The sequence below is a fragment of the Nicotiana tomentosiformis genome, chromosome 8 (assembly GCF_000390325.3).
Source record: "Nicotiana tomentosiformis chromosome 8, ASM39032v3, whole genome shotgun sequence".
Lineage (NCBI taxonomy): Eukaryota > Viridiplantae > Streptophyta > Magnoliopsida > Solanales > Solanaceae > Nicotiana > Nicotiana tomentosiformis.
This window is the reverse complement of record NC_090819.1, coordinates 80,106,214-80,122,757: the sequence shown is the minus strand read 5'-3', so window position 1 is coordinate 80,122,757 and position 16,544 is coordinate 80,106,214. Positions and strand designations below refer to the sequence as shown.

General features: G+C 37.4%; 1 protein-coding gene and 1 long non-coding RNA gene across 2 annotated transcripts; one reads left to right on the top strand and one right to left on the bottom strand.

Moving 5' to 3' along the window:
* The first annotated feature begins 3,745 nt into the window (after positions 1-3,745).
* LOC138897724 (uncharacterized) lies at positions 3,746-4,264 on the top strand. The gene is made up of 2 exons (XM_070183731.1): positions 3,746-3,806; positions 3,900-4,264. The coding sequence occupies exons 1-2, from the start codon at positions 3,746-3,748 to the stop codon at positions 4,262-4,264; spliced, it is 426 nt and encodes a 141-aa protein (XP_070039832.1).
* An 8,399-nt stretch (positions 4,265-12,663) lies between these two features.
* Positions 12,664-16,245, bottom strand: LOC117277316 (uncharacterized). Its single transcript, XR_004507590.2, has 2 exons — positions 15,834-16,245; positions 12,664-13,043 (listed from the first exon to the last, which is right to left on the bottom strand). It is a non-coding gene; the product is annotated as an uncharacterized lncRNA (long non-coding RNA).
* Between the last annotated feature and the right edge of the window lie 299 nt (positions 16,246-16,544).

Genomic DNA, 16,544 nt, shown 5'->3' with positions numbered 1-16,544 from the left:
AGCAGCTCTACCTTGAATTCTTACGATCTGACTTAAACTCTTCTCAAGTCCGATGTCTCAAATACCTGACTCTGCACAAAAATATATAGAAGTGTAGTATGAGTACACCACGGTCGGTACCCAATAAGTATCAAGACTAACCTCAATGGAGTAGAGACGAGGTACAGTCAAGACACTCACTAGTCTAATAACATGTGCAATATAATATACAAAATAATAGGAAACAAATAATAATAATGGCAGGATAAAACAACCAGTGATATGCACAACAGACAACAAGACTACCATTAATATCACTCAACAATTAATAAACACAATTACACCCAATTAAATCAAATCCTTCAAATAAATGTCTTTCACATATAATTCTTCCAGATAACTCTCTTACATATATAATTTTCTCAAATAATTATTTTTTAAATATAATTCTTTCAATAAATCTTTTAAAATATAATTTCCTCAAATAAATATCTTTCAAATACAATTCTTTCATATAATACTTTCTAAGTAAAAATCGTTCCAAATAAATATTTTGAATATAATTCTTTCAATTAAAAAGTTACCATGTGACACCTCATTTCATAATCACAAAAATATGGGTCTCGGCCCTTTTTCATATTTTCACGGCACCTCGTGCCCATAATTAAATCATCATATTTCCCGGGCACCTCGTGCCCTCATTTCATATCACAACTGCACGGACAATTCACGTGCCAATTATCATTATCATTTCATCACAGCAACTCGTGCCCATATTTCATATCACAACTGCACGGATAATTCACGTGCCAAATATCCTCATTATTTACCCACGGCACATCGTGCCCACATTTCATTTTATAAATCGCCCGGCAATAGCCACAGGCTCTCAATTTCAACATAAATCAAATTATTATCAATTTACCAACAACAATACAAATTGCACAAGGTATAAAAGTAAACACAAGAAAATCACAACATCACATGAAAATTATCAACCCCACAACCCCACATCATCACATATCGTCCCTGACAATAGCCACCCTTATCGCTTCTATTGCCATCCTTATCACTCCTATAGCCACCCTTATCACTCCGCCCAGACAATACCAATAGCCACCCTTATCGCTCCTATTGCTACCCTTATCGCTCCTATAGCCACACTTATCGCCCCGCCCAGACAATATTCTAACAAACACAATAGTGAAATGCCACCCTTATAACCACATAATATCAACGCTGAAATGCCACCCTTATCTCCCCAAAATAATAACTCACACAACACAATAATTTACATGGGAAATTATCACAGCAACATAACAAAATCAATTCATATCACAATTTGCCCAATGGACACAACCAAATTCCAAAGCTACAACCAAGTCAATTAATTTCACAATAAATAGCCAAAAGCTCCACACAACGTGTACAACACCCAAAAACAATCAATAGAGATAGAAATTACTCATCATAGAGCAAAGTCTTCATTAAATTCAAATTTTCAATAATTATATAAATACCTCTTCTTAAGCTCATTTAATTAATTATTTACAGAGAAAAAATCCATAATGAAATTAAATTCCAATAATTATCAAACCAACAAATTCACAGAATTACATAAATAATCAAGTAACAATCACATCAAATTGTCATATAACAACTTATTCAACAACAACAAGAATTTAGGCACGATAATTAGATGATTAAATATATACCAACAATTACCCAATTTACAACACAATATGCTCAGGACTTTAACTCAATAAAATTTATACATATAAGCCGAGTACGTACTCGTCACCTCGTGTACACGGCTATTCACATTTCACAAATGGCACATAAGACTCGATGCCTAAGGGGTAATTCTCCCACTCGAGGTTAAGCAAGACACTTACCTTTTTCAAGTTATGCCGATATTCCGAAATCACATTCTTGCTTGAATTGACCTCAGGACAGCTCAAATCTATCCAAATTAATTGTATAACTTCATTAAAATTCATCGAAAATAATTTCGAATAATAATACGTCGACTTAAAAATTTATTCCAAAAAGTCAACTAAAAGTCAACGCGGGACCCGCCTATCGGAACCTGACATAATTTTTATGAAATTCGAACACCCATTCCGATACGAGTTTAACCATACTAATATTATCGAATTCCAATAACAACTCAACTTCCAAATCTTATATTTTTATTTTTGAAAGATTTTACAAAACAATTAATTTTTCCTTCATTAAATCCGAATTAAATGATGGATTCAAAGACATAATCATGGAAATTAATCAAAACTGGATAAGAATTACTTTTCCCAAACACCCATACAAGAATCTCTCCAAAAATCGCCTTCTACCGAGCTCCAAATTAGATTTTGATTTATGAACTCAAACCCCCGTTTTTGGGACTTTTAATTCTGCCCAGATAGGCCTTCTTCGCGTTCGTGACCTCTGTCTCGCATTCGCGAAGGCCAAAAACTCGCTGCCTCAAATTCTTCTTCGCGTTCACATTACCATCGTCGCGTTCGCGAAGGCCTGCCATGCATATCATCGCGTTCGCGTTCAAGCTCTCGCGTTCGCGATGCACTCAGGTCCTACTACTTCGCGTTCGCGATTGAAGCTTCGCGTTCGCGAAGGCTGATGACTCCAGGCCCAGTCCCATCCTTCCTTCTACGCGTTTGCGACTGGCCCCTCGCGTTCGCAAGCCTTCCTTCAAGTTCGCGAAGGCCAAATCCTAGCAGCCTCAAAACTCCTCTTCGCGTTCGCGTGACTCTCTTCGCGTTCGCGAAGAAGGAAGTCGGATACTAGATACAGCAGTTCCGAAGCAGCCCAAAATGATCCGAAACCACCCCAAAATACACCCGAGGCCCCCGGGACCTCAACCAAATACACCAACAAGTCCTAAAACATCATACGAACATAGTCGAATTCTCATATCAGCTCAAACAACATTAAAACGACGAATCACACCCCAAATCAAAATATATGAACTTTGAACTTTCAATTTTTATAACTTGTGCCGAAACACATCAAATCAATCCGGAATGACTTTAAATTTTACACATAAGTCATAATTGACATTATGGACCTACTCCAACTTTCGGAATCAGATTCCGACCCCGATATCAAAAAGTCCACTTCCGATCCAATTCTCCTAAAATTCGACTTTCACCATTTATATCCTAAATTGGCTACAGACCTCAGATTCACAGTCCGGACACGCTCCTAAGTCCAAAATCACCCAACGGAGCTAACAAAATTGACAAAACTCTATTCTGGAGTCATCTTCACATAGTTCTAACAACAGTCAAAATCCTAAGACTTAAGCTTCCGTCTTAGGGACTAAGTGTCCCAAATCACTCCGAACCATCCGTAAATCAAGCTCGACCACACATGCGGGTCATAATATATATTGCAAGGCTGCTCAAGATCTTAAGTCACTGAACGGGGTATAAATTCTTAAAATGACAAGTCAGGTCGTTACACATGATCAACTCATTGTATGTAATCAACTCAATAAAATGAATACAACACAATTTCCTTCCTCCTCTCTCAAGATCATCTTATCCCATTTTCTTCCCGGACTTCATTTCTGCTTGTATCTCTTCTTCTTCTTCTTCTTCCTCTGTAATTTTTCTGAGTTTTTAGTTCACATAGTTGAACACAAATCAGTTCATGGTATCAGAGCAGTAAAGCCTCAGAGCTTGAAGATCGATTCAATTCCGCACAAACATTTGAAGAACAAAAGACCTATCAAATCAAAGAAACAAGAATGAGCAATACTGCAGATCAAGAAGCTATTGCAAATGCTGCTGTGACTGGAGGAGGAATCAGTTAAGCTTCTCTGGGAATCGACTACAGTCACCCTCTGTTTCTTCATCCATCAGATGTGAGTCTCATACAAATTATCAACTTTCAACTTACAGGTATCGAAAACTACTCTATTTGGTTTCGATCAATAAGACTTTCTCTGTTAGGAAGGAATAAACTAGGACTTGTGGATGACTCGTGTAAAAAGGAGGATTTTCCTAAAGCTATGGGAAATCATTGGGAAAGGGTTAATGCCATAGTTCTTTCTTGGATAATGTGTTCAATAGAAAAAGGACTTCTAGGAGGCATTATGTATGCTACTAATGCCCAGGCTGCTTGGGAAGAATTTCATGAACGATTTAACAAAATTGATGGTTCAAGAACCTTTGACGTTCATAAAGAGATTTCTACTTTATCATTATCATTATCATTTCATCACAGCACCTCGTGCCCATATTTCATATCACAACTGCACGGATAATTCACGTGCCAAATATCCTCATTATTTACCCACGGCACCTCGTGCCCATATTTCATTTTATAAACCGCCCGGCAATAGCCACAGGCTCTCAATTTCAACATAAATCAAATTATTATCAATTTACCAACAACAATACAAATTGCACAAGGTATAAAAGTAAACACAAAAAAATCACAACATCACATGAAAATTATCAACCCCACAATCCCACATCATCACATATCGTCCCTGACAATAGCCACCCTTATCGCTTCTATTGCCATCCTTATCACTCCTATAGACACCCTTAACACTCCGCTCAGACAATACCAATAGCCACCCTTATGGCTCCTATTGCCACCCTTATCGCTCCTATAGCCACACTTATCGCCCCGCCCAGACAATATTCCAACAAACACAACAGTGAAATGCCACCCTTATAACCACATAATATCAACGGTAAAATTCCACCCTTATCTCCCTAAAATAACAACTCACACAACACAATAATTTACATGGAAAATTATCACAGCAACATAACAAAATCAATTCATATCCCAATTTGCCCAATGGACACAACCAAATTCCAAAGCTACAACCAAGTCAATTAATTTCACAAATAAATAGCCAAAAGCTCCACACAACGTGTACAATACCCAAAAATAATCAATAGAGATAGAAATTACTCATCATAGAGCAAAGTCTTCATTAAATTCAATTTTTCAATAATTATATAAATACCTCTTCTTAAGCTAATTTAATTAATTATTTGCAGAGAAAAAATCCATAATGAAATTAAATTCCAATAATTATCAAACCAACAAATTCACAGAATTACATAAATAATCAAGTAACAATCACATCAAATTGTCATATAACAACAGATTCAACAACAACAAGGATTTAGGCACGATAATTAGATGATTAAATATATACCAACAATTACCCAATTTACCACACAATATGCTCAGGACTTTAACTCAATAAAATTTATACATATAAGCCGAGTACGTACTCGTCACCTCGTGTACACGGCTTTTTACATTTCACAAATGACACATAAGACTCGATGCCTAAGGGGTAATTCTCCCACTCGAGGTTAAGCAAGACACTTACCTTTTTGAAGTTATGCCGATATTCCAAAATTACCTTCTTGCTTGAATTGACCTCAGGACAGCTCAAATCTATCCAAATTAATTGTATAACTTCATTAAAATACATCGAAGGCCAAAAACTCGCTGCCTCAAATTCTTCTTCGCGTTCACGTTACCATCGTCGCGTTCGCGAAGGCCTGCCATGCATATCATCGCGTTCGTGTTCAAGCTCTCGCGTTCGCGATGCACTCAGGTCCTACTGCTTCGCGTTCGCGATTGAAGCTTCGCGTTCGCGAAGGCGGATGACTCCAGGCCCAGTCCCCTCCTTCCTTCTACGCGTTCGCGACTGGCCCCTCGCGTTCGCGTAGGTTCTTCAGGCATACCTTCGCGTTCGCGAAGGCCAAATCCCAGCAGCCTCAAAACTCCCTTTCGCGTTCGCGTGACTCTCTTCGTGTTCACGAAGAAGGAAGTCAGATACTAGATACAGCAGTTTCGAAGCAGCCCGAAATGATCCGAAACCACCCCAAAATACACCTGAGGCCCCCGGGACCTCAACCAAATACACCACTAAGTCCTAAAACATCATACGAACATAGTCGAATTCTCATATCAGCTCAAACAACATTAAAACGATGAATCACACCCCAAATCAAAATCTATGAACTTTGAACTTTCAATTTCTATAACTTGTGCCGAAACACATCAAATCAATCCGGAATGACTTCAAATTTTACACACAAGTCATAATTGACATTATGGACCTACTCCAACTTCCGGAATCAGATTCCGACCCCGATATCAAAAAGTCTACTTCCGATCCAATTCTCCTAAAATTTGACTTTCGCCATTTCAAGCCTAAATTGGCTACAGACCTCAGATTCACAGTCCGGACACGCTCCTAAGTCCAAAATAACCCAACGGAGCTAACAAAACCGACGAAACTCCATTCTGGAGTCATCTTCACATAGTTCCGACTACGGTCAAAATCCTAAGACTTAAGCTTCCGTCTTAGGGACTAAGTGTCCCAAATTACTCCGAACCATCCGTAAATCAAGCCCGACCACACACGCGGGTCATAATATATATTGCAAGGCTGCTCAAGACCTTAAGTCACTGAACGGGCTATAAATTCTTAAAATGACAAGTCGGGTCGTTACACATGATCAACTCATTGTATGTAATCAGTTCAATAAAATGAATACAACACAATTTCCTTCTTCCTCTCTCAAGATCATCTAATCCCCTTTTCTTCCCTGACTTCATTTCTGCTTGTATCTCTTCTTCTTCTTCTTCCTTTGTAATTTTTCTGAGTTTTTAGTTCACATAGTTGAACATAAATCAGTTCATGGTATCAGAGCAGTAAAGCCTCAGAGCTTGAAGATCGATTCAATTCCGCACAAACATTTGAAGAACAAAAGACCTGTCAAATCAAAGAAACAAGAATGAGCAATACTGCAGATCAAGAAGCTATTGCAAATGCTGCTGTGACTGGAGGAGGAATCAGTCAAGCTTCTCTGGGAATCGACTACAGTCACCCTCTGTTTCTTCATCTATCAGATGTGAGTCTCATACAAATTATCAACTTTCAACTTACAGGTATCGAAAACTACTCTATTTGGTTTCGATCAATAAGACTTTCTCTGTTAGGAAGGAATAAACTAGGACTTGTGGATGACTCGTGTAAAAAGGAGGATTTTCCTAAAGCTATGTGAAATCATTGGGAAAGGGTTAATGCCATAGTTCATTGTTGGATAATGTGTTCAATAGATAAAGGACTTCTAGGAGGCATTATGTATGCTACTAATGCCCAGGCTGTTTGGGAAGAATTTCATGAACGATTTAACAAAATTGATGGTTCAAGAAACTTTGACGTTCATAAAGAGATTGCTACTTTATCATTATCATTATCATTTCATCACAGCACCTCGTGCCCATATTTCATATCACAACTGCACGGATAATTCACGTGCCAAATATCCTCATTATTTACCTACGGCACCTCGTGCCCACATTTCATTTTATAAACCGCCCAGCAATAGCCACAGGCTCTCAATTTCAACATAAATCAAATTATTATCAATTTACCAACCACAATACAAATTGCACAAGGTATAAAAGTAAACATAAGAAAATCACAACATCACATGAAAATTATCAACCCCACAATCCCACATCATCACATATCGTCCCTGACAATAGCCACCCCTATCGCTTCTATTGCCATCCTTATCACTCCTATAGCCACCCTTATCACTCCGCTCAGACAATACCAATAGCCACCCTTATCGCTCCTATAGCCACACTTATCGCCCCGTCCAGACAATATTCCAACAAACACAACAGTGAAATGCCACCCTTATAACCATATAATATCAACGGTGAAATGCCACCCTTATCTCCCCATAATAACAACTCACACAACACAATAATTTACATGGGTAATTATCACAGCAACATAACAAAATCAATTCATATCACAATTTGCCCAATGGACACAACCAAATTCCAAAGTTACAACCAAGTCAATTAATTTCACAACAAATAGCCAAAAGCTCCATACAACGTGTACAATACCCAAAAACAATCAATAGAGATAGAAATTACTCATCATAGAGCAAAGTCTTCATTAAATTCAAATTTTCAATAATTATATAAATACCTCTTCTTAAGCTCATTTAATTAATTATTTGCAGAGGAAAAATCCATAATGAAATTAAATTCCAATAATTATCAAACCAACAAATTCACAGAATTACATAAATAATCAAGTAACAATCACATCAAATTGTCATATAACAACAGATTCAACAACAACAAGGATTTAGGCACGATAATTAGATGATTAAATATATACCAACAATTACCCAATTTACCACACAATATGCTCAGGACTTTAACTCAATAAAATTTATACATATAAGCCGAGTACGTACTCGTCACCTCGTGTATACGGCTTTTCACATTTCACAAATGGCACATAAGACTCGATGCCTAAGGGGTAATTCTCCCACTCGAGGTTAAGCAAGACACTTACCTTTTTGAAGTTATGCCGATATTCCAAAATCACCTTCTTGCTTGAATTGACCTCAGGACAGCTCAAAATCTATCCAAATTAATTGTATAACTTCATTAAAATTCATCGAAAATAATTTCGGATAATAATACGTCGACTTAAAAATTTATTCCAAAAAGTCAACTAAAAGTCAACGCGGGACCCGCCTATCGGAACCTGACTTAATTTTTATGAAATTCGAACACCCATTCCGATACGAGTTTAACCATACTAATATTATCGAATTCCAATAACAACTCAACTTCCAAATCTTAAATTTTTGTTTTTGAAAGATTTTACAAAAAAATTGATTTTTCCTTCGTTAAATCCGAATTAAATAATGGATTCAAAGACATAATCATGGAAATTAATCAAAACTGGATAAGAATTACTTTTTCCAAACACCCATACAAGAATCTCTCCAAAAATCGCCTTCTACCGAGCTCCAAATTAGATTTTGAGTTATGAACTCAAACCCCCGTTTTTGGGACTTTTAATTCTGCCCAGATAGGCCTTCTTCGCGTTCGTGACCTCTGTCTCACGTTCGCGAAGGCCAAAAACTTGCTGCCTCAAATTCGTCTTCGCGCTCACGTTACCATCGTCACGTTCGCGAAGGCTTGCCATGCATATCATCGCGTTCGCGTTCAAGCTCTCGCGTTCGCGATGCACTCAGGTCCTACTGCTTCGCGTTCGCGATTGAAGCTTCATGTTCGCGAAGGCTGATGACTCCAGGCCCAGTCCCCTCCTTCCTTCTACGCGTTCGCGACTGGCCCCTCGCATTCGCAAGCCCTCCTTCGCATTCGTGAAGGCCAAATCCCAGCAGCCTCAAAACTCCTCTTCGCGTTCACGAAGAAGGAAGTCGGATACTAGATACAGCAGTTCCGAAGCAGCCCGAAATGATCCGAAACCACCCCAAAATACACCCGAGGCCCCCGGGACCTCAACCAAATACACCAACAAGTCCTAAAATATCATACGAACATAGTCGAATTCTCATATCAGCTCAAACAACATTAAAACGACGAATCACACCCCAAATCAAAATATATGAACTTTGAACTTTCAATTTTTATAACTTGTGCCGAAACACATCAAATCAATCCGGAATGACTTTAAATTTTACACACAAGTCATAATTGACATTATGGACCTACTCCAACTTTCGGAATCAGATTCCGACCCCGATATCAAAAAGTCCACTTCCGATCCAATTCTCCTAAAATTCGACTTTCACCATTTATATCCTAAATTGGCTACAGACCTCAGATTCACAGTCCGGACACGCTCCTAAGTCCAAAATCACCCAACGGAGCTAACAAAATTGACAAAACTCTATTCTGGAGTCATCTTCACATAGTTCTAACAACAGTCAAAATCCTAAGACTTAAGCTTCCGTCTTAGGGACTAAGTGTCCCAAATCACTCCGAACCATCCGTAAATCAAGCTCGACCACACATGCGGGTCATAATATATATTGCAAGGCTGCTCAAGATCTTAAGTCACTGAACGGGGTATAAATTCTTAAAATGACAAGTCAGGTCGTTACACATGATCAACTCATTGTATGTAATCAACTCAATAAAATGAATACAACACAATTTCCTTCCTCCTCTCTCAAGATCATCTTATCCCATTTTCTTCCCGGACTTCATTTCTGCTTGTATCTCTTCTTCTTCTTCTTCTTCCTCTGTAATTTTTCTGAGTTTTTAGTTCACATAGTTGAACACAAATCAGTTCATGGTATCAGAGCAGTAAAGCCTCAGAGCTTGAAGATCGATTCAATTCCGCACAAACATTTGAAGAACAAAAGACCTGCCAAATCAAAGAAACAAGAATGAGCAATACTGCAGATCAAGAAGCTATTGCAAATGCTGTTGTGACTGGAGGAGGAATCAGTCAAGCTTCTCTGGGAATCGACTACAGTCACCCTCTTTTTCTTCATCCATCAGATGTGAGTCTCATACAAATTATCAACTTTCAACTTACAGGTATCGAAAACTACTCTATTTGGTTTCGATCAAATAAGACTTTCTCTGTTAGGAAGGAATAAACTAGGACTTGTGGATGACTCGTGTAAAAAGGAGGATTTTCCTAAAGCTATGGGAAATCATTGGGAAAGGGTTAATGCCATAGTTCTTTCTTGGATAATGTGTTCAATAGAAAAAGGACTTCTAGGAGGCATTATGTATGTTACTAATGCCCAGGCTGTTTGGGAAGAATTTCATGAACGATTTAACAAAATTGATGGTTCAAGAACCTTTGACGTTCATAAAGAGATTGCTACTTTATCTCAAGGAACTAATTTTGTGTCTAGCTATTTCTCAAAACTGAAAGACTTATGGGAAGAATTTGAGGCATTAGTTCCTGCTCCTAGCTGCAACTGTGAAAAATCCAAAGAATTTAGACTGCATCTGTAGAAACTGAAGTTGTTTCAATTCTTAATAGGGCTTAATGACTCATATGCCCAGGCAAGAAGCCAAATCTTGCTCATGAGTCCAATGCCATCTGTAAACCAAGACTATTCTATGGTTATAAGTGATGAAAGCCAAAAGTCAGTCAAAAATGTGACTGGTATCCTAAGTGCTAATCCTGCAGTAATGTCAGGAAACTATGAAGTTGCTATGTTCACCAAAAATGGCAGTGGAAACCAGAACCACAAGTTCAAGAAAAACTATAATTTGCAGTGTGAAATATGCAAACTTAAGGGGCATACCAAAGAAACATGCTATAGGGTGGTAGGATACCCTCCTGATTCAAGAAAAGGAAATTTGGGCAATCTGCAGCTTATAATGTATAGATGGACAGTTGTTCTTCTCAGACTGGTCAGAGTGGTGGCTACAATGATTTTCTACAAGCCAGCTTTCCATCGACTAAACCAAGAATGGATTACTCTAAAATGCAGCACAAGTCAGACACTCTTAATGGACAGAATGCCAACACTGTCCCTACATTGTTTACTAAAGAGCAGTACAATCAGCTTCTACAAATGATAAACAAAGAAGAAGCAACATCAACTTACTCAGCTAATAGAGCAGGTAAGCATAATGAGTGCATTACTACTAAGACACTTTAGGAATGGATAATTGACACAAGTGCAACCAGTCATATGGTGTCAAGCTTGAGGCTGCTTGAATAATGATACTATAATTAGGTATGAAATACCAAAAAAACTGTTTCTACCTAATGGTGATGTGTCTCTAGTCACACACACATGTAGGAACAAGTAGTCTGTTCAACAAGGAAACTATCACAAATGTTTTTCATCTACCACAATTTAAGTACAATCTTTTTGTCTGTATCTAAACTAACTAAAGAGCTAAATTGGACGGTTGCTTTCTTCCCTGAATTTTATATTTTCCAGGATCTCTTGAGTGGGATGGTAAAAGGAGTTGGTAGAGAAAAGGATGATATATATCTGTTTTCGACTGATGCAAAGGAAGACACAAAAATTGCAAGCTTAAATGTTCAAGACTCAGACTGCAGAATCAACAATAAAGAAGCTGATATACAACTATGGCATAGTCGACTAGGATATGTTTCTATTTCTGTAATGAAAAAAATTCTATATGTTCCTCAAGAAGTTATAGCATATAGATTAGCTAATTGCAAAGTATGTCCATGTGCAAAGCAGACTAGGCTTCCTTTTCCTACCAGCAGTATCAGGACTACTAAATGCTTTGAACAAGTTCATATGGATGTATGGGGGACTTATAAAGTCTCTACTTTTGATGGATATAAATACTTCTTGACTATAGTAGATGATCACTCAATAATGCCTTGGATTTATCTGTTTGCCTTGAAGTCTGATGTGTGCGTACTTATTCAGTAATTTGTTCAGCTTATTAAAACACAATTTGATAGAACTATAAAGGTGGTCGGAACAGATAATGGTTTAGAGTTTGTCAACTCAGTTTGTAGTGAAGTTTTTAGCAAATTGGGGATCATTCATCAAAAGACCTATTTTTATGCATCCCAACAAAATGAGGTAGCAGAAAGAAAGCATAGACACATTTTGGAAGTCATTAGAGCAATAAGATTTCAAATTTCTATACCAATCAGATTCTGGGGAATGTGTGTACTAGCAGCTGTTCACATTATTAATATAATGCCTAGTTCAATACTACAACACAAGTCTCCATTTGAAAAACTATACAAAAGAAAGCCATCCATTCAACTTCTGAGAGTCTTAGGGTGCCTATTCTATGCTAAACATGTTCAAAAAATTGACAAAATATTATCTAGAACAAGAGTTGCAGTACATATGGGGTATGCAGAAAATCAGAAAGGCTATCTCCTTTATGACATTGAGAAAAATGAATTTTTCATCGATAGAGATGTAATATTCAAAGAAACTGTCTTCCCATTCTCTCTCAGTACAAACAAATAACAAAATCAGCCCATTTTCAATGACACTACACAAGGTCAATAATATCTATACACAGAATTGTATACTACAGATGATAAACAATACTTTAATATTGCTAGTCCTAATGATCATCAAGCTGAAGAACATGACATTCCTATACAATATGTTCAACAACTTTAGAGCCAGAAGCTAATATAGCTGCATCTCCATCACCGGTATCAATACTTCAGGAAGACATAATATAACTACCTACTCAAGGTGATCTAGTAAAGCCACACACAGAAATTCCTGCAGAACCATAAGTAAATCAAAGAAGATTAGAAAGGGAGAAACAACCACCTATATGGATAAAAGATTTTGTGTCATTCAATGTTCACAAAGGAAACACCTCATGCCATATCTAACTACATCACCTATGATAAACTAAATCCACAACATCAAGCCTACATTGCAAAAAATTTGACTGTGACAGAACCAAAGTCTTACTTTGAAGCATTAAAAGACCCAAGATGGGTAGATGCTATGAAAGATGAAATCGAAGCATTACAGAAGAACCATACATGGGAGATCACCTCACTACCAGCTGGAAAAATACCTATAGGCTGTAAATGGATCTACAAAGTAAAATACAAGTCTACAGGTGAAATTAAAAGATTCAAGGAAAAGCTAGTTGCCAAGGGTTATAGTCAACAAGAAGGGATAGATTACCATGAAATATTTTCTCCAGTTGTAAATAAAATGACAGTTAGAACAATTCCAACACTTGCTGCACAGAAAAGATGGTTCATACACCAAATGGATGTATATAATACATTCCTACAAGGTGATCTTGATGATGAGATATATATAAAATTGCCACAGGGATTTAGGACTCAGGAGGAAGAACAATAAATAAGTATGTAGACTACTTAAATCCCTATATGGGCTAAAGCAGGCTCCTAGACAGTGGAATGCAAAACTATCAGAAGCTCTGCAGAGAATGGGGTTCAAACATAGTCAACATGACCATAGTCTGTACTTGAAACATACTCAACGAGGGGTTGTTCTAGTATTAGTGTATGTTGATGATATGCTCATCACTGGAGATACACTTACTCTGATTCAAGACACAAAGGACAGACTTGCACAAGCCTTTAAAATGAAGGATCGAGGAGAATTAAAGTTCTTCCTAGATATTGAGTTTGCAAGGACAACTCAAGGTATACTAATGCATCAAAGAAAATACACTTTGGAGCTTATTTCTGAATTGTGATTAAGTACTGCCAAGCCAGCCTCTTCACCTATGGATATCAATGTCAAATTGACTACAAAAGAGTATGATGGCCACTTGGCAAAAACAAGAACTGACACAACTGTTGATTCCCCTACTGATCAACATGCCTACCAGAGATTAATTGGAAAGCTACTATGTTTAACTATGTTTAGACCTGATATATCATATGGTGTTCAAACACTAAGCCAATACTTACATCAACCAAAGAAATCACACATGGATGCTGCTATGAGGATTGTCAAATATGCGAAGAAGGAACCAGGAAGAGGCATTCTACTGTCAAGCAATAAGTCAGAAGAAATAACTGCATACTATGATAAAGACTGGGCAGCATGTGCACACTCAAGAAAATCAGTGACAGGGTATCTCATCAAACTAGGTGACTCTTTAATTTCATGAAAAAAAAAAACTACCATATCCAGAAGTTCTGCTGAAGTAGAATATAGAAGCATGGCATCAACTGTTTCAGAACTAGTTTGGATATTGGGACTCGTGGAAGAGATAAAGGCTGAATTTAAGCTACCTGTTATGATTTACAGTGACAACAAATATGTAATCCAAATTACAACCAATCCAGTTTACCATGAAAAGACAAAACATATAGAAATAGATTTTCATTTCATAAGGGAGAAAATAACTCAAGGCCTCGTCTCAACTCAATATATTTCTACAAAAGAACAACCTGCAGATATCCTAACTAAGGGATTAAACAAGGTGCAACATGAGTATCACTTCCAAGTTAGGAGTACTGAACATATTCACTAAGTCCTAGCTTGAGGGGGAGTGTTGAAGACTGAAGCTGCAATGTATAAAAGCTAGGGACTAAACTGTACTTTAGTAAACTTGTAACTGAAATGAGGAAGTTAGTTATTAACTACCTTGTGTTAGTTACGTGGATAAAAGAATCTGTAGAGCAGATTTGTTATGTATATATGCTCATGATCAACTCATTGTATGTAATCAATTCAATAAAATGAATACAATACAATTTCCTTCCTCCTCTCTCAAGATCATCTAATCCCCTTTTCTTTCCCGACTTCATTTCTACGTGTATCTCTTCTTCTTCTTCCTCTGTAATTTTTCTGAGTTCTTAGTTCACATAGTTGAATACAAATCAGTTCAAGCAGTCCGTTTACCTTTTTTTTTCTACTAACTTTTTAATAATTTGAGCTCGAGCTTCGTTTTCGAGTTGAATGAGTCTTTTAGCTTCTTCAACTCTACTTTTTATATCTTGGTTAGTAAGGACTCGAGCGCTTGATGCCATCTTGAAGAACGGAAAGGTTCTGGATGTGAAGAAAATAATGCCATTATTGACCTTAAATAGTTATTAAGAAACAAATTTTTATTTAATTCATCTCTTTTTCTAAGATGGCACTTGGCCCTCACGCCAAGTAAGTCAACTCTTTATTTTTATTTTGGCAAAATGGCCTCGTGGCCACTTAAACTTATACCCGTTTGCCAATCTAGTACACAGGCTTACACGTTTTTCATTTGAGCACTCCAACTTGACAGGATGAGTACCAATAAATACCTCCAACCGAACGTGTATATCAATTACCGTGACATGTAAAATACATCATATGCTAGACTATTAATTACTTGACATGTGTTATTTGTGGGTCCCATTTTATTTAATTTATTAAAATTTTATTTTATTTTCACTTCTCTTATCTAGTGAACTCCCCCCTCCCCCACGCCAACCCAAATTAGTAAAAGAAACTATTGCCGGCAACGCCTCCGACCAAAGCCCCAAATCCGAGAAACTCATAGACCACCGAAAAACTCGAGTTGGGAGGAGAACTTACTGGTAAATGTCTCTGATCCGCGACGAATAGTCCACTCTTGGTGCCTACCTACTCATTTTGTTAATTTCTAGCCACCATTTTCTCCCAAAACCCCTAACCCATTTGATTTCAACCATATTAATCACCATATCCGTCAAACCTCCTTCCCACCAAGCCCACTGGCATAGATCAAACCAGAAATAACCCAATTAAATGTCTCCTGCCACAAAAATTTAAAGAAAGAAAAAGAAAAAGAAAAAGAAAAAGAAAAAGAAAGGAGTAATGACCAGATTGGATCGAACAAGATCGATGCCCTAATCCTTTTCAAGTAAAGATTGATAATGGAAAGAAATGGAAAGGGGATGGGAGATGACATGGAATTGGGCAGTTGGGAGGGCTGGATATGGAACTAAAGAAATGGGGATGGGGGAGGGAGACGAAGGGGGTGGGAGGAAGTGTTGGGTTTTCTTTTTCTTTTTTATTTTTGTTATCTTTTCATTATTTATATATTTTTTAATATTTTTTCTATCAAAGTATTATATTCACGCGCTTTTTAAGTGTGGTTTGCACACAATTTGGTCATGTCAGCTATGTTGCCTCCACATAGGTATGGTCAACGGTCAAAATGGTTTATTAGTTAACAAATATCGGAGTTGAAGTGTTCAAATAAAAAATATACAAGTTTGTATACCGGATTGACAAACAAGTACAAGTTTAATTGGCTACGAGACC

Bases quoted from the DNA above. Each gene is read 5' to 3' on its own strand.
- LOC138897724 (XM_070183731.1), top strand. From the start codon at position 3,746: ATGAGCAATACTGCAGATCAAGAAGCTATTGCAAATGCTGCTGTGACT. The intron at 3,807-3,899 runs GTTAAGCTTCTC...TTCAACTTACAG, and splicing joins TGTGACTGGAGGAGGAATCA to GTATCGAAAACTACTCTATT.